Raw genomic sequence first — 25,171 nt, forward strand, 5'->3', positions numbered from 1 at the left:
GTCTTACGCTTGTTTGAAAAATAGAAATGAAAAAAACAAGAAAGAAAGAAAAAAAAGGGGGGGGAGGACTTTTTTTCGTTTAGCGTTCTCTTAACACGAAACATTTAGATCCCTTTTTCTGACTCACAAGTGCTCTTTTCCTTTAATATTTCTACGATTTAAACTTTCATACATATACACTGGCCGACAAAGACTAAGATCTTAGGATCTAGAAAAAATATTTTGGAACCGAACAATTTATTTCTTGCAGTTTATAGAAAAAGACTCGTATTTATGGGGCGAAATTTCCCTGTGTTTTACTTTTCTCGCTCAAATTTATAACGAGAGTATTTTTTGCCTACCTAAGAAATAAAAAAAAAAAATGCACAACACAATTATATTTTAAGTTTAAAATTTCCAAAGAATAAACTAATTGCATAATTAATGTCTTAAGTTAATTAAAATTAATTTTGTGACAAATGAATGATGTACTGGTTTTAAAATACTATTTTTATTAATAAAACACAATGACTTTCCCATAGATAAGAATATAGAATTATCAAAACTTTGCAGCCTATGCCCAGATTATAAAATTAGAATACAGCACAATAAAAAAAAGCAGCTAGAAATCAACAAAGATAAATAAAGGAATAACATAAATGGAAAACTAATTTTGAATAAAGTTGCCAGAATGAGGATAAAACTAAAATAAAACTGTAACAAAATTAAGATAGTTTTTAAAAAGGAATCCCATGTAAATAAATGTTAAATAGCATAAAATTCTAAACCGCTTCTTGAAAACCTACCCATCCAGTTCTTTGAATTTTAATGATTCATTGTTTCTTACTTCAATATTCGGCAAACAAATAGTAAAGAAATTCAAAACTTCGAAAATTCCCAAAGAAGCATTTTTTTTATGCAATGAATGAAAGTATCAGTATAATTGTATCATATCACAAAATTAATTAAAACTCTTACTTATTAATTTTATCACATCTAAATTAATTTTAATGTTTAAAAAAACGTTCAGACCTTAAATTTAAATTTTGTTGCTTTTAAATGTTTATTAAAATTCTGACACATTAGCTTTACTATTATAAACAAATATGACACAATAACCAGAAAAAATCCATAATGTTAATTAGTACTAAATGTAAAACATTAATTTATTACTAGTTCACATTAAATGCCGATTTTTTTACTTAAAATCTTGGATGTAGTATCCTCCATGCATAAAATATTCAGTGAAAGTTTTTTTTTTTTTTAAGCACTTGGATTTTTTAAATTTTGTAGCATTTTATTTTCTAATTTCTACACCAGATGAAATAATGAATATTGATTTGAAAAAACAACCTATTTAAGATTAATCTTTGTAATCAAAGTTTAATTTGCATCTAATAACAAAAAATGAAAGCATCGGACAATGTTTCGAATTTCATTTCACAATTTTATTGATAGAATTTTTTATAAGTTACCGAAGAGTAGCAGCAAATCACATCAATAAATTTTAATTTGTAATGAGATTTCAAGCAATTCGGGTTTGTATTTGTAAGAAGATAAATGCAGGATTATTTATGACGCAATATGTTACCATCATTATCTGTTATTGAATCATATATTATGGAAGAAATTAATTATCCATTCATGCAGAATTATCTATTAATCTCCTTCCTACGTGCATTGTTAGTGCAGTTGAAGACTACACAAGACGCCATAAAGTCGAAGTCCGTTTGAAATTCGATAAAAAAGTTCGACAATTTCCGTATCTTAAACATTGCAGACACAGTTTCTCGATACACGCAAGATGGCGGCGGCCGGTTACGGTTATCGCTTCCAGAAATTCCCTCTGTGCTCCATCCTGCTATTCCTACATCCATGAGTTGAACTCGGTCAATAGAAATACAAATAATACAAAATAATACAAATGTCGAAAATCAACTGTATTTTGTTTGTATTAGCTGTTTTTCGTAATAACCGTGAATTAGTAATACTGTAAGTAGATAAAAAGCTGATTACCTATATTTAAAAAATAATTTCTACTATTTATTTTTGCTAATGTATAGTAGTATTAATGTATAGTACATCATAATCTAATTATTAGTACATTCAGAAAATAAAATAACTTATTCCTTGAAATTGAATGTTTTTGAAAGAAAAAAAATGAGAAAAGAAGATGATATTCAGCAATAGCGGTACAGCTTGCAATTCACAGCAGAAGATCGATCGAAGTTTTATCTCTAAGTAAGTTGAAATGTCCTCAGATCAACAAGTAATGGGCCTTATTTCTATGTGCAAAAGGCATTTTACTTCTCCATACACAATGTGCTTATAAAATAACGAACAATTTCCGAAAAAGAAAATCACAGTATATTCAATCACCAGCCTTTTCATTGATGAAGTAAGAAATTTTTATTCGTCTTAGCTGAGACTTTCAGTTTAATGCACTTATTGTGCGTGAAATGAATGTAAAGAAACAAAATGCTCGTTTCAGCCGTGATTTCGTGTTAAACGTGGTCGTATAAAAGTAGTTCAACTGTATATACATAAAGAGGTCGACAAAAACTAAAATATAGCCAGGAGAAAATTTTCGGCGCTAGACTAGTTATCAAAGTTTATAAGAAAATTCCGCGTAACGTGGGTTACTGGGTAATTTTTTAGCACCAGGTTGCTCAGGAAATGTAGCACGATTAGACCTTAATAAATATAATTATATATATATATAAACTTATTTATCATATTATTTTATTTTGTTTTTGGTCATAGATTTTGTCTGCAGCTAATGACGGAATCCGCGTGAAATTTGTTCTTAATTCCTTTATATAGCGCTAAATCAGGAAAAAAAACGTTTTCCGAAGAAAATTCAAAACTTGGCACAGCTGAGATATGTTTTTAAGCAGATGGATGACACAAATGACTCAACACTTCGGAATCAAGAGGAATGGGTGTGTACCGAAGGACTGGCTGAAAACAGTGTGCCCTATTGATCTGTCGTCATCAAGCGGTCCTCGCTTCGCGGAATGATCCCCATATTTCCAATTGATACTAAACACATATTTTATTTTCCACTTAGGGCAGATATTTTACTGCAACTAATGATAGGCTTCGAATGCAATTTGTTCTTAATTCCTTTGTACATCACTAAATCAGGAAAGAAAACGTTTTCGAAAGAAAATTGAAAACTTGGCACAGAGCTGAGATATGTTTTGAAGCAGATGTATGACTCAAGTGACTCAACACTTCGGAATTATAAGTAATGGGTGTGTGCCGAAGGAATTGCTGAAAAACAGTGTGCCCTATTGATCTGCCGTCATCAAGCGGTCCTCGCTTCGCGGAATTAGTGTGTGTGTGTGATCCCCATATTGCCCCAATTCTTCTTCCCGGTCTCCGATACAATGTCTCCAAAAAATGGTACGGGATCTTCCCAACAAGTGGTTGCTGTCAAAGTGTCGCAGCAAAACAGAGGGAGGAAAAACTTTTGGGAGGGTGACGAATTGTCTGCCGGTTTGTCTGACCGGGCCTCCCGGATCTCGATTGTTGCTATGGGAACGCGCTGATCGCCTACGCTATTATTGGTGCTGGGAGAAATTGGCGCCGGAGCGAAGTTGGAAAGAGAAAATACAAAGTTCGGAAAATTAATGCCATCAAATTAGATGGTCTTACGTATTGTAATTCGGTTTGAAAGTTCGTTGTCTCTGATGCATTTCATCGCAGCTCATTTTACGTTAAACGGATTGAAAAGATATTTCTTGAAGTTAATTTATTTGTAACAGATGTTTCAAGATATATCTAATTTATGAAAATACTTTAAATATTTTCCCTTGGTAGTAGTAAAGCTTTGAAATTTGTTTCGTCACTTTTGCAAAACGACTTGTATCTCTTACCGATACAGTGAAGCATATTTGAATCCATGTCAAAATTATCAAGTAAAGTTTACTTATAACTTAGAAGTTCTCCGTCGAATGCAAAAAAAAAAAATACATTGAGTTATTATTAGTTTCCATAAAATTTTCTCATTCACTTGTATCTTTGGTGTCATATCATGCGTCTCAGTTGTTACTTATTTTTTAGTAGTGAGGCACCGTTTTGTAAATTTCTTGTTTCTACATTTTTATACCATTATGTCGTTCCGTCTTGGTCCTGACTCTTGCCGATTCATTTCAATCGTGAAATATTTCTTTTACGCGTCGCGTACTTCTACTATAAGTCGCTTCTATTGGACGTGCTGCATTGGTTTGACTATTTCTCGATTCTCACCAATCAAATAAGTTTTTCAGAACATTAAGAAACCGCAAAAAAGGTTTTAGAGCACGCAACGAAGACATGAAGGAGATAAATAACATCCATTCTTCAAAATGTTGTTGCCAAGAAATAGAGAGAAATGTTTAAATGCACTTGTGACTAGAATATTTCCCATGTCTAATTTCAAAAGAAATCCAGAAGCAGCTTAAAATAGCTTCATTGATGAAAGTTTTTACGAGACCACAGTAAGTGTTGAGAAGGTCCGTTTGAGAAAGGGCGCCCATATGCAAAATTGTAAGGGGAGGCTCAGATATTTTCCACATGGTTTAGCAGGATATTTTCCCCATAGAAACCGATTTCAGTATAGATTTAGAGTTATTAAAATTTGACATTTTTAATAACTTATTCATTAATTGCTGGAGAAGAAATGTTTTTACATTTTTGGAAAGAAAAAAGTACTAAAAGCAAGGAAGTTCTAATTTCAAAAGGGGGGAGCTTGAGTCCCCACTTGCCCCCCACCTCCATATGGGCACCCTTGCGTCTGAGTAAGGATTGATACAGATTGCTGATGTCATTATGTGTTCTACAAGGCAATCGTCAATTTTTGCCCCAGATCTGCCACATACTGTGGTGTCCAAGTCTCATTCTATCGTTTAAGCACGTTCCGTGGGAGTAAGATCAGACAACATCACTGTCTAAAGAGGAGTATCAGTAGCAAGGTGGCAGTCTAGAAATATACTGGTTGCGTAGACCCTAGAATTATGTAGTTGAAAACAGTTCATAGGTGACGTTCGATGAAGAAATGCAACAGGTCGTAGAATGCTACCAATATATATTTGGAGTTTCAAAATTTTACACAGAATAACTAGAGAGAACTTGGTTTCCAAGAGATAATGCACCATGCCATTACATACGGAGAACTGTCTTTATCCTTATGTAAAACAAAGGCTGATTGTGATGATCATCTTTTCCAAGACTGAAGCGAGATTCATCGTTGACACTATAAGTTTCCAGTGCGCTGGTGGCAGTGATAGTAACATTACTCCAGATGATAACACCGATGTCTTGGGGCAAAGACAAAGTTTTAAGTAACTGTGAGCAGAACCCAACCCCAGCCTTGCTCCATGAGGTAGATGAAACAATTACAGATAGTTGGAAGAGGACGTACATTGACTCGCAACAATAATTCTGTGAGGATAGTACGGGTCTAGCTTAGAATTTTCGAATCATGTGTTTTTGTACAATTTGGCCTTTAAGTGTCTTTTTTTTTCCTCCGAAAAATCCTTACAGCTACCCTTGCTGCTGTCAGCTATACACAGTCACCTCTATACAGTCTATTGCTCGGAATGACCATCAAGCTTCCCGCATTCTGTCTATGATCATGTGTGACGTACAATTCAGTTCACTGTAGGTGGAAGTAGTAGTGTCTCCAGGAAACTGCACTAATAGCAATGAAAAAAAAAAGTAACCTGAGGCAAATGTTAAGCCAGTTCTATAAGATGCGTCAAACACCTTCTGACGTTGGGCGCTTGATGGTTTTTAGCATCGTTTAGTTGGACTCCGAACAGCTAGAAACAGCTTTCAAAGAAACGAATGTAGTGTCAAACATTCATTTTGAAAGATGTTCCGGTGATTGTTTATCATTTGTCATCACAGTCAGAGGAAAACTTTGGCTCAAACTTTCGATGCAAGAGCACAACTGCGCGGCACAGCAAAAAAAGTAAAAAACGAAAGTGACCCGAAGAGAAAGCAGAAGCTCTCATAGAAAATTGTTAGAATGACTCAAGTAGTGACAAACATTTTCCACTCTGATATACATCCTTCGAGTTTGAGTTAATACTTTTTTTGTAAGGGCCGTGGTGGCCTGATCGGTAAGGCATCTGACTTGTGACCAGAGGGTCCCTAGTCGAAGATCAACCGTCTTCATTAAGGGTGCCTGGGGGACGTTACATATGCTCGTGGTCACAAAGGCTTCCAAGTGAAACGATACCTCTAGGGGTGCTAGGCCAGAAGTTGTTTATCTTCTGGCTTGGTTCTAAATTATCGAATCGTCCGTAGATGGTGCTGTCATCTATCGTGTTGTCCGAGTCAAATCGGACATCCACCTAAAATAGGCTCTCGATTAAACGGAAGCCGTACCTCTCTGCCTTAATATTGAGTAGCATTGTTACTCGGGCTAGGGATCCGAGTGGCACAGGAAACAACAACATCCTTTTTTGAAACCAAGCACAGGTTCAGAGGTTGGATCATGGGAGTCATGACACCCCCTTAGTTCGACCAAAGTTAACTTAAAACTGATCTAGAACTATCATTTAAACGCTGTAAAATAAGTAAATAAATATATATATCTAAGGGTAGTAAGTGCAAATGTTTCATTTTTCATATTTTTGTCATCTGTTGTCCGTTAGCTATATAGTACAAGTTTGCTTATTTGGTTTCCACTGAAAAAAAGACGCAAAAATAACGTCTCATCCCAATGTTTCCCTTTTGTTTGTATTGAATCCAACACACGTCTTCAAATATCTCGACAAATTCATTTCTGCTGATACTGCCGTTTACGGCAGTATATACATACTGCCCGTAACATATCTGGCAAAAAACAGATAAGTTTACTGCTAAACGACAGTAACCTTCGTGAAATTAATCTGGAATGTACTTGAAGAATTCCAAAACCTTTCCAATTAAAGCCAGTTATGTTTTTGAAATAAATCAGGAAATTTCGAAGAAAACTTAGATGTGTTTGTAGTAATAGCTCGGCATTTTCCTGGTTACGAGAAAGGCTCTTATAACATTTTTACAAATATGGCTGAAGCTAAGACATAGTTGCAAGCAAATATCGAGCAGATAGTTTTTCCTATTTTTCCAAAGTAGAATTCAGAGACTGCATTTTACCCTCGTTTGGGGCTCGGTGAATCTAGAAGGGTCGTAACAGGACGAAACACCTAAAAAGATGAGCATATCCTTACGCTGGAACTAAAAAAAATTCTCACAACAGTGAAAGAACCGGCATTCGTACAACTTGTAGCAATTCAGGAAACTTGTCCGAGTAATAACGTAAAATTTTGAAACAACAATGAGACTGATTGACAACTGTTTCGATACTGGATTTATAATTATTTGCAATAAGATTTGATATTACATGAAATACACAGCCAGCTCAGTCATTCACTGACTGAAGTTGGCTGACTGACTGAGTTGGTTAGCACTGGCTATAGGGCGGTAACTTACTGAAACGAACTGATGTGTGCATCACATGACTTCCTTTTACGCCAATTTAGTGATAATAGTAGAGCCTTGGAGTAAGCAAAGAAGCACTTTAAATACTTTTGCCCCAAGTTTGTTGTGAACTGAAGCAAAAAAATGTTTTATGCAAATTAATTTTCCCAATATCGGACATTTTAATGTGATTCAATGGTTAACTCTCTAAATATCGCCAATAATGGCCAAAATGGAAACCAAATTAAAAAAAAAACGCAAAATTTTTTTTGCCGCCAATTTGGCGAAAAATCCTTGGCAACTAACAGCTTGGTGATATGTCACCAAGTGTTTGCCAAACTATAACACCACTTGAGTTTGCATTGATATTAACAATGATTTCCCCCCAAAAAGGTGTAAAAGACCCCTCAGGAACACCGAACGCAACCAAAAGGGAAGGTGAACAACTAGACCCCAGTAGGAGTCAACTTACTAAATTTCAATTTTCTAGGACATACCGTTTTTGAGTTATGCGAGATACATGCACACATACGTACATACGCACATACATGCGTACATACAGACGTCACGAGAAAACTCGTTGTAATTAATTCGGGGATCGTCAAAATGCATATTTCGGGTTTCTATACGTTCTTAAGCATATATCCACGTGTTGTCGGGTTGAAAAAAAACTCAATATTCATTCGGGGGCGAGCAAAATGGAAATTAAGGCCTATTTTTGGGTCAACATTTTTTCGTGAATACAATACTTCCTTTACTTCGTAAAAGGAAGTAAAAAGATTTGAAATCATTTGGTTATGATCCGCCCAAAATAAAGTGGTGGTTCGGATCCGGTTCTCGTCCGCCATTTGGTAACCCATGGTTTAGACGTTTTCTGACATATATTCCAAATCCTGACTTTTTACTTCACACCTTTAGAAAAATAAATAAACTGAAAATAATAATGAATAGATAAATAGCGTATTTTTTTCACGGGAAAAAACACGAACATTTATACACAAAAAGTTTAAAAAAATAATAAATATATTTTCATTGAGCAGCGTAGATTCATTGACTGGCCTAATCAATCACATTGAAAAACGTATCTGTCAGGTTTTCATAAAGCTTTCTAAGCTCGAAAACGCACAGCGCAACTATTTTTTCCTTCATGAAAGATAACGCAAAAAAAGTGTTTATAATTAAAATGTAATCTTACTTCTGATGATAATTAATTGAAAAAATATGATATGTAAATAGTTTTTTCGACCTGCTAATTATTATTTCGAAATTGCTTCTTAAATTATTTTTGACTCTTTGTTTTATGTCTCCAATAAAAAAAACTTCCCTGTGAAAATGTATGCTATCAAAATGCAATCAGATGCTATAGTGTTACCGTATGAAGCCAATAGTTTAAGGGAATTTTTTCTTTTAGCATTTTAATTACTCTATTATGCTTTTTTCTTAAACAGCTACCATATTTTTTTTTTTTTAACTTTGTTTGTTTATTTATTTCTTTCGAAGAAAGTGCTGAACAGACTTAAGCACTCTAAGTGCATTATTTTTAACAGAAACATTAAACCTTAAGTGCTTAACTCTTAACTTTTTTAAAGTATACTGTTAAATGTTTAAATTTATGATGCTTTAAATGTAATTTAAAAGTTGCAGTAACGGTATTTAACGTCAACCATCGGTTGTAGTTCAATTTTTCAACTCTCAAGTGCGTTAAGTTTCATTTCCTTTATTTTATTTCTGTAAATATTTAGATCACATTCGATTCTAAAAAAGTTGCATGACTAAATTTGACGCCGATTAGTTGAATCAGTGATTAATTGAATCAACCGCTTTATTGAATGAAATCTTCAAAATGAGAATAAAATTCAGCGTTATTGAATTAGCCGCTTTATTGAATCAGCCGCTGTATGGAATAGAAACTGTTTAGAAGAAACGTGATTCATATAAGCGGCGGCCACTCTGTTCCGGTTTTTAATAATTCTTCAAAGTTTTAACCCCAAAAGAGTGAATCGTTAAATATTGCTTTACATTTTAGTACAAATGGAATTCCAGAAGGAAACAAATTTTCAAATCAGATGGCACTTTGCTTCTACTAGTTTTTTATTAAAAAAATAATAATACAGGATAGAAAATAATTTTTAATACATAACACTAGGAAGAGAATACTGTTGTTTTCTATTGCTATCGTAAGGTAAATAAGCAAAGGAATTTGCGTATTTACTTCATTTAAAAATACAACACTAAATTAGTAGCAAGGACATTTTTAATTGAAATAAATGTTTCTTTTGTAAGTAAAGCAAACTGATTAAAAAACGACATTTATAAACAGAGCTATTCCTTAAGAGCAGTCGCTGCTCGGAGAAATAAAGCTTTTATTCATTTTACTAGAAAATTTCAATGATTAAAATGAAAAATCCTTTTTCCTGATTTTTAAAAACAGCACAATACTTTCTCAAACATAACTGTTTTAAATTGACAGTTTATTTTTAGCTGGAATTACGTGATTTCATTATTTTAATGTTATTTTGCAACAGTCAAAGACATTGATTTTTATTGTCTGCCTACCCTTCAGTTACGTAAGTATTAGAGGGAAAAGGCGCTCTGTCTCTCTTTCTCTTTTCAATCCAATTGCTTCTCCGTATTAATGTAAATACAGTATCTATAGAAGGGTGTTAACACGTGAAATAGTTTAACTCTAGAGTTACGTCGGTCTTCGTATACCTAGAAATACGGTGGGGATCAGTTTGACCTCTGAAAAAAAAATTGCGTAGTTCCGTACATAATGTTATACATTTGTAAAAAAAAATGTTTTAAAATAAAAACATTTATTGTAAATAAAAACATCTACAATAAATGCAGTTTATTTAAAGGTTTCAGAGATTTTAAGGACATGTAATTAAGTATGTAAAAAAGTTTAAAATACCACTAAAATAACCAGCGCTGGTTCAGTTGCATTCTAGAAACTAGGTTCTAATGTTCCCTATTATGTACAAAAACATTATAAATGTTTCAAGTTCTTGCAATGATGTGTTCTTGTAGGCATTTTTTGGTTTCTGCTCTGTTTCAGCATCATTAAATGAGTTCGAATTCATTTCTTTCTCAAAAGGGTAAAACCTGAACAGTTTTAGGTATAACCCTTTAGTTTGGGTTTTAAAAAAATTTCAATTTTCATGAAAACTTTGTATTGTTACACATCACGATGATTTAGGAAAATTCAAGGAAGGATTAAGCTTTTTATGAAAATACAGATTATCAGTTAGCAAAAAAAAGGTTGCTTGGGGTCAAACTGATCCCTGACGGATACTTTCAAATATGTGTTTCTTTTAAAATACTCCGTGTAAACTGCCAGTGAATGGAAGGATGTAGTTTTGCGTTTTCCGAGATGAAATATCAAAATGAGATTTAGAGTGAGTTTTTATTTCTTATTCATAAGGACGAACTCTTGATGATTCTTAATGAGTTTAGAAAGTTGGTAATGGTCTAAATATGGGTCATTCTTTAAAAAAATGTAACTTTTCTGTCAAGCGCTTTTCACTGTAAAAACTTTAAGGAACAGTTCCTTTAACAATGCTTTATAATTTCATGAAAAATATATCTATTTAAACCTTTCAACAATTTGTTAATAATATTTTTTATTTTAATACATTTTTGGTTCACAACATGAGAATTCTCACCTCCGTGGTATGTCACACACCTGGTGTGATTGTTTATGTTGCTTAATAACTTGTTTAATTAAAAGTATATGCTTATTTATTTATTATTCCTTTCCCAATTGTCTCAAATACTAATAGTTTAAGCATATTAAATTGTTTAATATTGTGCTTTAGTTTATTTTAGTAGGATAAGGAATCATGTCACACAATAAATTCTCACCTCCGTAACCTAAACACAAAACGGCATTTCGCATTAACACGTGGCAGTAATTACATCACATTGCTTGAAAAACTAAGTGTTGTTATTGTGAACTCTCACCTCCGTGAACTTGAATTTTAGGGTTGCAAATTAATGTAAAAAAAAGAAGTGAACACGTTTTAGTATGCCTAACATGTGCAGATTGTAGCAACGAAGAAAAAATTTCTTTCCCTGAAAAATGTATCCATTAAACCTATATTAATGAAAAATTCCTCACCTCCGTGACAGACCTTATAAATATCATTATTTCTGAGGTGAAAATAAATGATGGAGGGGAAATACATCAATATTCGGCATTCTACCAAAATTATAAATTTGCCAGTATATTCTCGTATTTAGAAAATAATATTTTTTTACACACATTTGAACCAAAAAGATAACTAAAAATTAAGCCATACTTCAATTAAAGCAGCTTGATATTAGATTCCCAACTAAATCATTAAAATAGCTCATTGTTTGCACAATTAACAAAATCACTACTTTGACATTAATGTTTGAAAATCGAGGCCAATTTAAAGTTTTTTCTTTTTTTTATTTCCGTGAACAAGGCCTTTTTTTTATTTATGAGTAAAATAATTGGAACTTACCTGGGTTAGTGTTTATGGTTACTTTTAGTAGGTAATACTTTCACGTAAGAATGAAAAAAAGGGGTGGGAGGGAACAAAAGGTTTCGAAATATTAAAAAATATATGCGTTCAAAAGTTATGTTTTCTTTGAAATGACCCATATAGATTTTATTGTCAGCTTTATGAACTTTCCTTAGCACCTTATTTTAATATTAAAAAAGTAAATAAGGCGACAGTACACTAGTACATAGCGTCTAGCATTATTTCTTTTTTGATCGCTTGTTATCGTTACTGTCGTAAGTAACAATCATAATAAAAGAATAAAAAATTTCTATCTCTATGTCCTTTATTTTGTTTAAAACATTTTCATTAAAGTAACTATTCGAAACTATTACGAAGTTTTGACTACTTTAATAATGATAAAATGCATTATTTTCTCTGCATTGAAGAATGAACTTATAGTAGCGTCAAAACAAGTGTACGGGATTTCCTTCGCAAATGTTCGTCTTGAATTTCTTTAACTTTGTAGTTAGCACAAAGGCATTCATTTGTAGCATTGAGCTCGTAGACTATAGTAATAAAATTCAAATCAAACGTAAAACCGCTTTTGTTGTTGCTTCCGATTTATTCACCATAGGTAGACTGAAAATTGTCCATGGAAGAAGGACTGAAAAAATGAAAAACGTTGCAAGTATTTTCACTTTGGTCGTGTCTTTTACCGTCACGGTGGGGTTACTTACCTTTTTTGTTAGTCCAAAAAATTGCTTAAAAAAATTAAGATATCCGTTGAAAAAACTTCTCAATCTCCGTTAATCTCTGCTTAAACCCGAATGATATCCCAGATTACCCGACATATATGACGAGATCAAGATACAACTAAAATTACTTTATTGAAGACTGAAATTGAAAAACGCATTAAGTGCCTTTTTTTTCGTCACAATGAAGTAAATGCCAAGCATTTCACTGTGGTAAACGATTTACAGTCTCAGTAAAAACTTTAAGGCCAGTTAACTGCTTTAAGAAATTGGACACATCTTTAACTTAGGATCAAAGAATCATTTCAGTGATAATTATTAACCTTAAATACAAGTAAAAAAGGCCAAAAATTTCGTTTGTAAGTATTTCTTTAGTAGAAAATATTACAGATCAATATTTGAACCTGAGTAAAATCTTCACACAGTAAGGCCAACACAGAAAAAAGCAAATCAAAACAAAAATTAAAACATTTATGAGCGTGCGTAGGAGCCATTTCTTCAAATTGCTTCAAATATTCTTGTTTTCGTGGATGAAACTAGTTTTTGACAACTTTTGGATCTATTTTATGCCATTCATCTTCGATAGTAAATGTCAGCTCTGAAAATTGTCCGTGGAAGAAGGACTGAAAAAATGAAGCAAAATGTCTCCCATTGGCATAAAATGATCTTGCTAAGTCACCCCATAAGTTTAATATTGGGCTAAGATCTGGAGACTTTGTTGCTCATTTCAAAGTTTTAACGTTGTTGATTTGGAACCATTTTTTTTGCACTGCTATTCGAATGGATAGGTGCACTGTCTTGCTGATATTTCAAATTTTCTCCAGCAAAAAATTTAGCATTTGGTAAGAGATGGCTTGCGAGGACATTTTGATATTGCTTGTAAATTCATTTTACCTGAAACAAACATAACTGAGCACACACAATTATAAGCAAAGCACTCTCAAGTCATGCTAGAGTCGCCATTTAATTTTCGCTAGGAGAATATTTCCATTTCTTTTCTTAAATCATGCCAATAGTGCTTCCATCGTTCTGATCCGTCCAAATTCCACTCATTTTTGTCAGAAAAATTATTTGTAGCCATTGGTTACCTCAGGTTATGATTTCCTGGCTAAAGTTCGGATGCCCTATATTGTGCCTAATCAGTAACTGAGGTTTAGGCAATTTTGCTACATAAATAAAACCTCCACACCTTCTAACTGCGTTATACATGGTTTTTGACAAACATTTAAACAAATTTTTTTAAAGTAAATTTCCTGATTGAGTTTTTTTCAGATGACGTAAGTTTGGTAAGAATTAGGACTTTTCCCGGTGTTCTTTTTACCATAACTGTGTTTCAATTTGAAAAAAAAAACAATCTGCTCTCTTTCATAAACCTTTAACTTTTTATCTTTCGATATCTTCACGAAGAGAACCAAAACTTTGAAGAAATTAATGACAAAACTGCAAGTTGAAGGGTTTCTACAATTTTGGTAACTGCGGTTATATTTATTTCAGTATAATGTACCTGTAGTTAAAAAAAAAAAAAAACTAGTGTCCTTAAAGTTTTTACTCAGGCTAAAATACTAACTATGAATATACCACTGTTTTTCTCTTGATTGCATACTTTACAAATCCTGTCTGTTGAATTATTTCTTACCAATGAACATTAATAATTAATAATACAATAGTACTAAAATCAATTTAGTTTTATTTTTTTAATTTTCACAAAAATATCTACTGGCCTTAAAGTTTTTACTCAGGCTGTATGTGCTTATCCCCCTAAAAGTAGTTAAAATAACGTTGTTAGGCTCCGCCAGTGGAGCAAGTATGGTGAAGAACGCAATAAGTGCCATTGAAGGTTTTTGAAGGTTATTATCTTGGTTAATACAAGTTCTAATGCAAAAAAAAAAAAAAAAATGAAAAACGCAGTAAGTGCCACAATCCGCCTGGAATCTTATTTTAGATGTCCTGTAAAATTTTTTATTTAACACTTACTGCGTTTTCCATTTTTAGTCTTCAATACTTGTGATCCAAATTTACTAAGTTACCAGTTCTTTTCAGATCGCACCCAAAAATTTCAACTTCTTAAAACTTTGGTTTGTTTTTAGTCACTAGGCCATTCCACGGAAAAACGGACATTTTTCCCGCACGTGATAGCTCATATATTTCATTAAAAACAATACTTCAAAAGAGTAATGAAAAATTTTTTGTTGCTTAAGAAATCTTAAACGTGCGCATGATTGTTTTAAGCAAAAAAAGCATGTATGTCTTATGAATAAGAAAAAAAAACTTCTTCATTACTCTTTAAAATTAATATTTTTTAATGAAATATATTAGCTCTTACATGCGGAACAACCTGACGTCTCTTTCATACAATGGTCCACTTACAAATCAACACATTAAAATGGATTCCTAACCTAAATGTTATTAAAATCGTTAGATGTGAATTTTTAATTTTTCCCCTTTTTTATGAATAGTTTAAACGAAATGTTCAACAATATGGGACAGATTTTGTGTAAAGATGCGATGGTTATGGCGCAATTGGCTGGATAGCTTTTAGGAATTGGTAGATTGCGTGATCGTTTGATCGAATCAATGGTATGTAATTTTGGGTGGTTTTTCTTAGGCCAGACATTGGAACACCTGCTATTTTACTGCACAAAACCTCTATTCAAGAATCCCATGTCTGAGCAATTCAACTACATCATTGTGTACTTTTATGAAGGTGGTGAACAAAAGATTTAAATTTGAACTGTCTCGGACAAATTATGCCTTTTGTTGTTTGGGTGGAGTTCTTCTCTATAATGGCAGAATTACCGCAATTAAGTTTCGTTAGCGGTTTTTTTTTTTTTTTTTTTTTTTTTGAGGACTAGGCACGTCCCGACTTAATTTTTCATCTGTTTCTTTATTATCATATTTAGTTAACTGTTGAAAAGACATCACAAATGAGGAACTGACATAAAATAGTAGTACATTTTGTATGTAACTTCTAAAATAAAGAATTAATTTAAAGCGTAATAATTTGCACATCTTCTTAAAATTCGCAATGTATACTTTTTTTATAAACATGTAATTCCAGTTTAAAAACTATTGCCCAAAAAAAAAAAAAAACTTTATTTTTATAAATCCTCAACATTGAATGATACTTGTCCTGACATCTCTGGGCTTAATTTCTAAGAGGTTGTGCTTTAGTTTCTTCCTTTGAACTCCTAAACCTTTATTTTCGATGTTTATTCATGCATTAGAGATCTTGCAGTAATTTGGTGTCGAGTCGTTTACCAAGAGCTAAGATAAGCAGTTCTTTCAAGAAAAATTGAGCATAGGTGTAAATCACTTGCTAGGTCTTCCGCAACGAAAGACGAATTATTTCTCCTGTACATTTTTTGAACGCTACATGATTTCCATGTAATATCATGACACTTATTCCATCATCAGAGACTGGGGCACTATATGTTGTTCATTTTTGCGTAGTGACAGAGGTTCATAGGTGTACCCATTATTTTAGGGGAAGGAATTCCACTTTCAGAACTTTAATCAGCCAATATCAGTTAGAGGGAGGTGGGGCACGTTGAACCGGTCTCAATTATTTTAATACTATATATTTTTTATTTTATTTTATGACCAATAAATAGCACCTATTGTCCTACAAATCCTATAATTCCTATAATGAAATCACATGGTACAATTATATTGAACAAATTTTATATCCGAAAGTATTATTTCATTAGTCTTGAGTAATTTTCGGAAAACTGTAACCTTATTTTTTTTTAATGATTTTCATCAAGACTGCAGAAAAAAAATTAACTAATTTTTTTTTAAAGTAAGTTATTATAGTTCATAATAATAGGCAGGTTTTTCATTTTTGTCAAAAAGAAAAAAAAATATGACATCACTATTTCAGACCAAGAAGGTGGGGTAGGTTGGCCCACGATTTGTGGGGCACGTTGGACCGAACCAAACTACCCCACATAATTTAAAATCTTTTTTTCTCTTAAATTTCAATAATTATAACACTATTCTAAGTGTTTGTGTATTATACATCTATTTCATTTCATGTTACATCTGTTTCGAAATAATAATAAAAAACATAGGGCAAAAAAAGCAAAGATAATTATTTAACAAAAATTATACTAAATTAATTTTACCAAAAGATTCATTTCATAGCTGCACATTTTTGCAATTTATATTTTCAAATATAAGGTACTTCTAAATTTTCCGTACAATTGTTTTCTAAGAGTAAAATATGCATATGCAACACAATGTATTAAGCAATTTTTTTTTCTAAACAAGCATTTTACACAGAAACAAAATAAAGCAATTTATTAAAGGAATAAAGAAGTATACTTTTACTTTTACATTATCAAATTTTATTTTTTACATTTGATTTTAAAATACAAAGATATGCTGTCAATTTTATTGTACATTTTTTTGAAATGTATGGTATTAGTATAACAGGATCCTTTTCTTTTTGGAGTTGCTTCATGCAATGCAATGAAGAAAAAAAAAAGAGCCTCTCCTCCCCCCCCCCCACACACAAGCAAAGATTGATGTAACTTTGCATAAAAGTAACATATAACTTATCCTTCCGAAACCCAGTCCAATAAAAGTGCTACTTCCAAAGCTCTGGCAGTAGCAATTTTATATTCTCCGATTTCATTCAATACCATCTTTAGTTAACTTCAATATTGTCTCATGAAATACTCAATAATTGATTTTTCTTTTGATTTTTAAAAAATAAGTGTGTACTTATGCTTATTACTGTTTTCAATTAAAGATGATTTATCAATTTAAATCAATTTAATATGTTATATTGATTTTTAAACTTTATATTTTTCACTCTACACGCAAAAGAGATTAAGGTAGTTACAACGTTTGATAGTATATATCACTAAAATTATAACAAATGTTATTTGAGTTATGCGGTCCAACGTGTCCTACCAGGCGGACCAAAGTACCCCACCCATGGGGCACGTTGCTCCACTTTACAAGGTTCCATTAAAAAATTAATATAAAAAAAGTTTATCGATTCAACATTTCCAAAAAAATCTGTGATGTTGAGAAGTGTTTAGTGAAACTTATTGTAGAAAATCGAATTGCTCATTAAATTTTTTGTTGAGATAAAAAATGATAAGTCAAAAAGTGGACCAACCTGCCCCACCTCCCCTTATATACGTAACTTATTTCATGATAACTTTGCTTTAAAAAAAAAACACTTTGCTTCTTCTCTTATTTTCCGAGTAACATACCTTTTGACACAAAATGCAGAATATTATCAGTTGTACGCTTTTTTTTTTTTTTCTTTTTTTTAACATCAATGACAGAATAGATTTTATTTACTAAAAATATTCTTATAAATATTCTCACTAGTAAAGATCTTTGTGTCACTTAAAAAACTCATGTTCCCGTGTTTTGAAATTATTATAATTCTGAATTTAAGCAAATAGTTATTGTCTCTCTTTTTGAGTTTTTGATCTTTTCTTTAATAAAACACGATTTGCTGAGTTACAATGTATCCTCAACTTATGTGCTCGTGCGAAGAAGCGAAAAGGAAAAGAGAATTACCATTTGAAAATGAAACCGAAAGTTATTCATTTCACGTTGCTTTATCATATGTGCAAGATTAGAATTTACGTGGCGCCATCTTTTGGTGATGCATAGAAATATTACATATAATAATAAATTAAAATGGTGTACTTTTATGAAAATATTTTTATGTAAATATTTTGAAACGTAATCGGCAATAACCAAAAAAAATATAACCCCCGTCTCAAAAAGTAAATTAATAATTGATATAGCTAGCTTTTTCTTTAACTTCATTCCATGTATCGTTGCTAGATGCATGCACGCACGCTCAAATTCGAAGGTAATTCACATATATTAATATTTTTATTGATCTGAAAAGAAAGAGTTATGGGTTTGAAATATTTTTTTATTTGATGTGAAACTTTCTCCCGCTTTATGAAATATGTGAAAATGTAAAAATGTGTAGATGTAAAAATGTGTTGCTCTGAAACAAATTCTAGATGAGCATTTCTACGATTATCTTTAAACTAATTTACAATAACAGGCCGGTTGCAGAAACCGAGCGACGCTGCAGATTCTTGAGAAAGTCTTCAGAATGTTTATTTTTATGGATAGGAAAAAAACCCTGAATAATGAAGATTAGTATCGTATTTTCTGGCGTATAATAATAGAGGTAGCATATACCTGCATTTAGCATCTTATTTTTCAGCATTTCTTGGAGCTTATTCAGAGTTTACCGTTAATCTAACGGTAAACTTGTACTCTACAACTCTATAATTTCAAATAATATTACAGTTTTTTTTTTTTTTTTTTTTTTTTTTTTTTTTTAAATCTGCGTCGCAGACTGCTGGGGGAAAAAAAAGTATCTTACTGGGGAGCAGAATAATTGCGTATAGCTGTCAAAACGAAAGTGACGGGGCAGTCTTTGAGTGACAACGTAAATTGCTTTCATCCTACAGATTTGCATTCTATACGCTTGAAAATTTACTCGACATAAATAAAAATTATACAAATATACATTAGCATATTTCATTAAAAAGATGATCAGAGAAGTTTCTCATCATATCGTCGGAATAACTTACTTCTAAGAAAACACACACTTGATTTGTTACTGCTGACAAATGCTCAGGTGTATACACAGACGGCGATTGAGACTAAATAGGGGGAGGGGGCATAAAAACGACAATTAAAAGTCACAGGACTTTTAGCGTCTGCAAGAAAATGCTAGTAAAAAAAGAGAAAATAATTACAAATTTTTACTAAAGCTGATTTTTAGAGCATATGAGCGGTAATTGATCCAAATCAAACAGCTTAACTCACGTTTTTCTTAAGATTTTGATGAATTATGTACATAATAACTTTCCCCAAAACACACTTAGACATGAATTAGACTTACATTATTTACCTCAGAGTACTTTGAGGTGTCACGAACATTTGGAAACAATTTCATTAAGCAAGTATGACTTGTTTAAGTAAAACAATTGATTTACTAACATCTAAGCAATGAATACATAAACTAAAAGTTACTACTTGTGCTAAATAATACAGTAAATGATATACATAGTAAAACAAATAATTATGATCTGAAAATTTTGACACTTCTGCTGTTTTTATAATTTATAATTTTGGTTCCTAAATCGGAAAATATAATATGAATGAATCAACTCCCGAGTCGCCGCTACTGGGTGTAGATAATGCGAAAAACAATGCATAAATCTAAGAACAGGATGGATATCTAGTGGCAAGTAGTAGTTGAGGTTGACCAGTCAGATCCGTCATTTAGAAGGGTCAAGAAGGGCAATCGCCCCCCCCCCCCATGGCTCTGAGAAATTAATGTATTTGCATGTACAGGGTTCGGAACATAAACTTCCCGTATTCGGAGATGGCGTTGTGCGAGTTGCTGTGGGAATACGGTGGTCAAAGAGCGATATCGGAAAATAGCAGTACATGTGTCATTTGCAGTGGAATGGCCCATTGATCATCGTCATGCGTTGTGAAAGATACTATTTGTAAAGGTGATTTTTTAGTTACTGGTCGGAAAGAATTTTGAGTTCGGATCCAAATTGGCCTATTATAATCCTGTTCCAGACAGAAAAAGAAAAGGTTTGAGTATCAAACTTAAAGGCCACAGGTACTGACTGCACTGGAAAGAAAAACGCATGACCTACCTCAGACCGTTAAAACGCTGAAAAATGTGACACATGTGAGAGTGTCCATCCAGGAACCTCCAAATCGTTTAGCACAATTGTCCACTAAAAAGTAGTTAACAACTCCTTTTTTACTTGGTACACTTTATAAACTTTGAAGGCACTTCAAATATAACTTTCTAACATTGTTTCGTGAGACTCATTTCTACTTTTTAAAAAATATTTTAGTTTTCCATAAGTTTACATGAAAGTACGAATGTAAAACTACTCATTCATTTTTGGATAATTAGAATTTAAATTGAAACATAATAATGCTAGTAAAAGTTAAATATACAATTATGCATGTAAAGTTGACTTAACACATTACTTCATATGTTTCTTAAATAATAAAGAAGATGCAAAATTTTTACAATTGTTACAAGCGTTAGAAACTCCTCCAATGTTAGCAGTAGGAAGTAAAAATTACTTTGAAAATATTTTGATACATTTAATAAAAAGAAACGTTAACTCAGTTTTCTTTTGTAAAATTATAAAATTTTTTTAGGGTAATTGGACATACCCCCCACTTTTTGAACACCCCTTTCTACCACTGCCCAGTAATCAAGATGCCGCTGTTACTGACACATAATAGACCAACTGCAATAGTGTGACTGTTGCTACCAGTTGAACGTAGGATTTTAACTCAATAAACTCTAACAATGATATTGTGTTTAGTAATAATTTAAAAATATATATCTTATTTCTTTTAACCCTTACCGGCGCGGGTCATTAAAATGTTTGAAATATTATATAATGAAAAAAACGCAATATAAATAGGGAATCTAGAAACAGATTTTACAGTCAAAATTTTTTTTTTAACTGACCTCCGTCCACTGACGGTGATGTCCCCATTTGTGACCGCCGCCCTTCTACAGCAGAATTTTTTTCTGAAGCGATTATTATTTACATCGTGTAACATTTAGAGTAATTGTTAATATTTTAAGTTTTTGAACTTTTTTTATGAGTTGTTTAGGCATTTTATACCAAAGAATATTAAAAGTAGAAAATCTAATGTATTTACTATAAAACTTTTAATACCTTTACTTTCTTTACAGGGTCGTTGCAATCGAGATAAACCTCCTTGCAAGTACTTCCATCCTCCTCAACATTTAAAGGACCAACTGCTGATTACTGGCCGTAACCACTTGGCTCTAAAAAATGCTATCTTTCAGCAAGTGCCATTGGCTCCCTTCATGTCTGCACAGCCCCAAACCTTTTCTCCGGCTGTTCTGAGTATTATGAATGTAAGGAATCTTTTTTTTTTTTTTCTAACTTCTTACCTTTAAGTTTTACTAGCAGATCTAACATTGAATTCTTAAGTTTTGATTGTACTTGGTTTTTAGTATCATAATTTTGCTTCATCATCATTTTCATCTAACCAAATGAAGAATCGGAGCAGCTCTTCGAAATACAAATACAATACAAATACAAATACAAATGTGACGACCAGCAACAGGCTCTGGGCCCAGCTAGGCTGGTCCTAGTCAATTAATTAGTCCCCAATGAAGATCAATGGCCCTCTTAAAGCTATCCACTCCCTTTCTCATTACCGCCTCTTCCGGTAAGCTATTCCAAGTGCCCACGACCCTGCTAAAGTAGTAGTTTTTCCTGATTTCCAAGTTAGCCTGAGATTTAAATAGCTTAAAACAATGACCCTTTGTCCTGCTTTCCCCGCAAAAATTTAATCCATTTACATCTTTCATTTTGATAAATTTAAATAACTGAAACATGTCCCCTCTGACTCTCCTTTGCTCCAGGCTATACATGTTAAGCATATTAGGTCTGGTATCATAATCTAAATCTGAGAGTCCCCTTACTAATTTAGTTACCCTTTTTTGAACCCTTTCCAATACAAAAATATCTTTCTTCAGATAAGGCGACCAAAACTGAACAGCATACTCCAAATGAGGTCTTACTAAACTCCTATATAAAGGCAGAAGAACTTTCTTAGATTTGTTTGAAATAGATCTATTGATGAACCCAAGCATTTTGTTGGCTTTGTTACTAGCAATACTGCACTGTTGACTAAACTTGAAGTCCTGATTTATAAAGACACTCAGATCCATAACATTTTCTGCCTGATTTATGACTGAACACTGCAAACGATATCTCATACGCTTATTTCCATGACCTAAGTGTAGCACTTGACATTTCCCTACATTAACTGCCATACCCCATTTATCTGCCCACTTAGTAATATGATCTAAATCCTCTTGCAGCTGTTTTACTTGTTCTTCATTTTCGACAATCCCCATAACTTTTACATCGTCAGCAAAACAATTCATGCTTCCAGAAATATTTTCATTGATGTCATTCATAAATATAATAAACAAAAGAGGCCCTAAAACTGATCCCTGAGTAACCCCACTTAAAACATCACTCCAATTAGAATGATTTCCTCTCACAACTACTCTTTGCTTCCTACCAGTAAGCCAATTTCTAACCCAAAGTAAAGTTTTTCCTCCTATTCCAATGTCAGCTAACTTGCTGAGAAGAGCAACATGCGGTACCTTGTCAAAAGCTTTTTGAAAATCAATATAAACAACATCCACACATTTTTTGTTATCTAAAGCAGAGGTAACCTTGTCGTAGAAATGCAATAAATTAGTAGTACAGGATTTACCTTTCCTGAAACCATACTGCAAACTAGTCAACAGACTATTAGTCTCTAAGAACATCATGATCTTAATTTTGATCAAAGTTTCGAAAATCTTACAAATCACCGAAGTCAAACTTACAGGTCTATAATTCCCAGCAATACCTTTAGACCCCTTCTTGAAGAGTGGCGTTATGTTAGCCAGCTTCCAGTCCTCTGGCACCGTCCCCGAGTTATAAGAAGCATTGAAAATATTCAAAATAACATCCACTAATTCCTCTGCACATTCAACTCAAATTTTTGGATAAATATTATCTGGTCCCGGAGCTTTAGTTGCTTTAATCTTTTTCAAATGAAATAAAACCTCCTCCCTGGAGAATACAAAATCCTCAAGCTGTATAATAGCTTGTGTCTTGTTAGTGTCAACTGTTGAGATACAGTTATCGTTAAACACACTGGAAAAAAAGTTATTTAGAACATTTGCAATATCCCTATCGTTTTGGATTAAATTTCCATACTCATCAACCAAAGGCCCAATTTGACTGTTTCGAGCTTTCCCAGAATTAGCGTAAGCAAAAAACCTCTTAGGGTTCCCATCAATGTCATCAGCCAGCCTTTGCTCCAATTCCCTTTTCTGAATCCGTACCAAATACTTAAAATTTCGCCTTGCCTTACCATACTGGAGCCGCTCCGCACTCTGACCAGTTTCTTTAAACTTACGAAAAGTGCCTTGCTTATAATTAAGAGCTTCTTTAGTCTCCCTGGAGAACCACATGGGCCAAATTTTGGTACTAACACCTTTTCTCCTAAATGGAACATAGTCCCCAACGGTTTTAGCAAGTTTATCCTTAAATTCCGTCCACTGCTGATCTACGTCGCTATTTTCCAACCCTGACGAAAAAACCTCTTTCAAGCTCTGCCTAAGTGCAACAAAATCGGTGTTTCTGAAATTGGGCACAAACCTAAAATTATCATCTTTGCACACTTCAAATTTAACCCGGAACCTAATGCTGTTATGATCACTATCTCTAATATGCTCCCCTACACTCAACCCCTGAACAAAACTACCAATGTCACAAAAAACTAGATCCAAAATGGCCTCCTCTCGAGTTCCCTGAGTTACAACTTGATCTAAGAAACAGTCACCAATTACTTTTAAAAATACCTCTTCTTTGCCATTACCAGGATAAAAATTATTCCAATCAATACCCGGAAAATTGAAATCCCCCATTATGATAACGGATCCCTTACTGGACATGTCACTAATAATACGGTACATCTGTTCATCTTGTCCCTGGTTTGAATTAGGTGGCCTATAAATGTTTCCAAAGCGTAGCTTTTTGCCCTTACTGCTCATCAACTCCAGCCAAACCATATCAATATCAGTAGGCTTATCATTTATGACCAATTCATTGCAAATAAAATTGTCTCTAACATAAAATAAAACCCCACCACCTCTTTTACCTACTCTATCCTGTCTGAACAAATTATACCCAGCAATATGTAATAACTCTGCATCGGATTTGGTAGCCCATGTCTCTGTAATTCCAATAACATCCAACTTCTCATCCATAACTATGCTTTTCAATTCATCCATCTTGTTCCTAATACTGCGAGCATTGGTATAGAAAACTTTAAGCATGCCTAAGTTGCTTTTATTTAACACCCTGAAATTTCCTAAATTACAATTGTTAACATTACTACTCTTGTTCGTCACTTTATTTCCATTTCTAGCAATACCCAAAAAAATTTCATTCTCTCGATACCTGATGCTTGAACCATGCCCCCCATTCCAACTTAGTTTTTTGACTCCGAAGCCCTCAAAATTAATCCACTAACCATTTTGACCCCTGTAGAGCTCAGATGCAGGCCATCCCTAGCAATCCAATCCCGTTTACAATGACTCCATACATCAATGAACCTGATACTGCGCTTTTCGCAAATTGACTTCAGTAGCAAGTTCATACACCTCGCACGTTGTTTTAGCCAGCTCCTATACACTCCATACCTGGGAAGCGAACCAACCACTTGGACATTCGTCGAAAAGCTGGTTGCTTTATCCAACAGGGATTCCCATTCCCTAGAGAAATATATATATTATATAGTATCTAGAATACATATATAATATATATATTTCGCAGATTCGCGCGCTTTTCGCTTCGCATATAATATACATATTATGCATATTCTCGCATAAATGTAAAAAATATGCGTAGATCAGTAATTTTC

General features: G+C 33.1%; 1 protein-coding gene across 2 annotated transcripts in view; it reads left to right on the forward strand.

Moving 5' to 3' along the window:
- Positions 1-25,171, forward strand: part of LOC129231447 (muscleblind-like protein 3) — a 373,842-nt gene that overhangs the window by 329,471 nt on the left and 19,200 nt on the right. For both annotated transcript variants that reach the window (XM_054865765.1, XM_054865766.1), the window contains exon 2: positions 21,402-21,590. In XM_054865765.1, coding sequence (XP_054721740.1) covers positions 21,402-21,590 — 189 coding nt within the window. The remainder of the gene's footprint in view (positions 1-21,401; positions 21,591-25,171) is intronic.

Source organism: Uloborus diversus, chromosome 10 (genome assembly GCF_026930045.1).
Source record: "Uloborus diversus isolate 005 chromosome 10, Udiv.v.3.1, whole genome shotgun sequence".
Taxonomy (NCBI): domain Eukaryota; kingdom Metazoa; phylum Arthropoda; class Arachnida; order Araneae; family Uloboridae; genus Uloborus; species Uloborus diversus.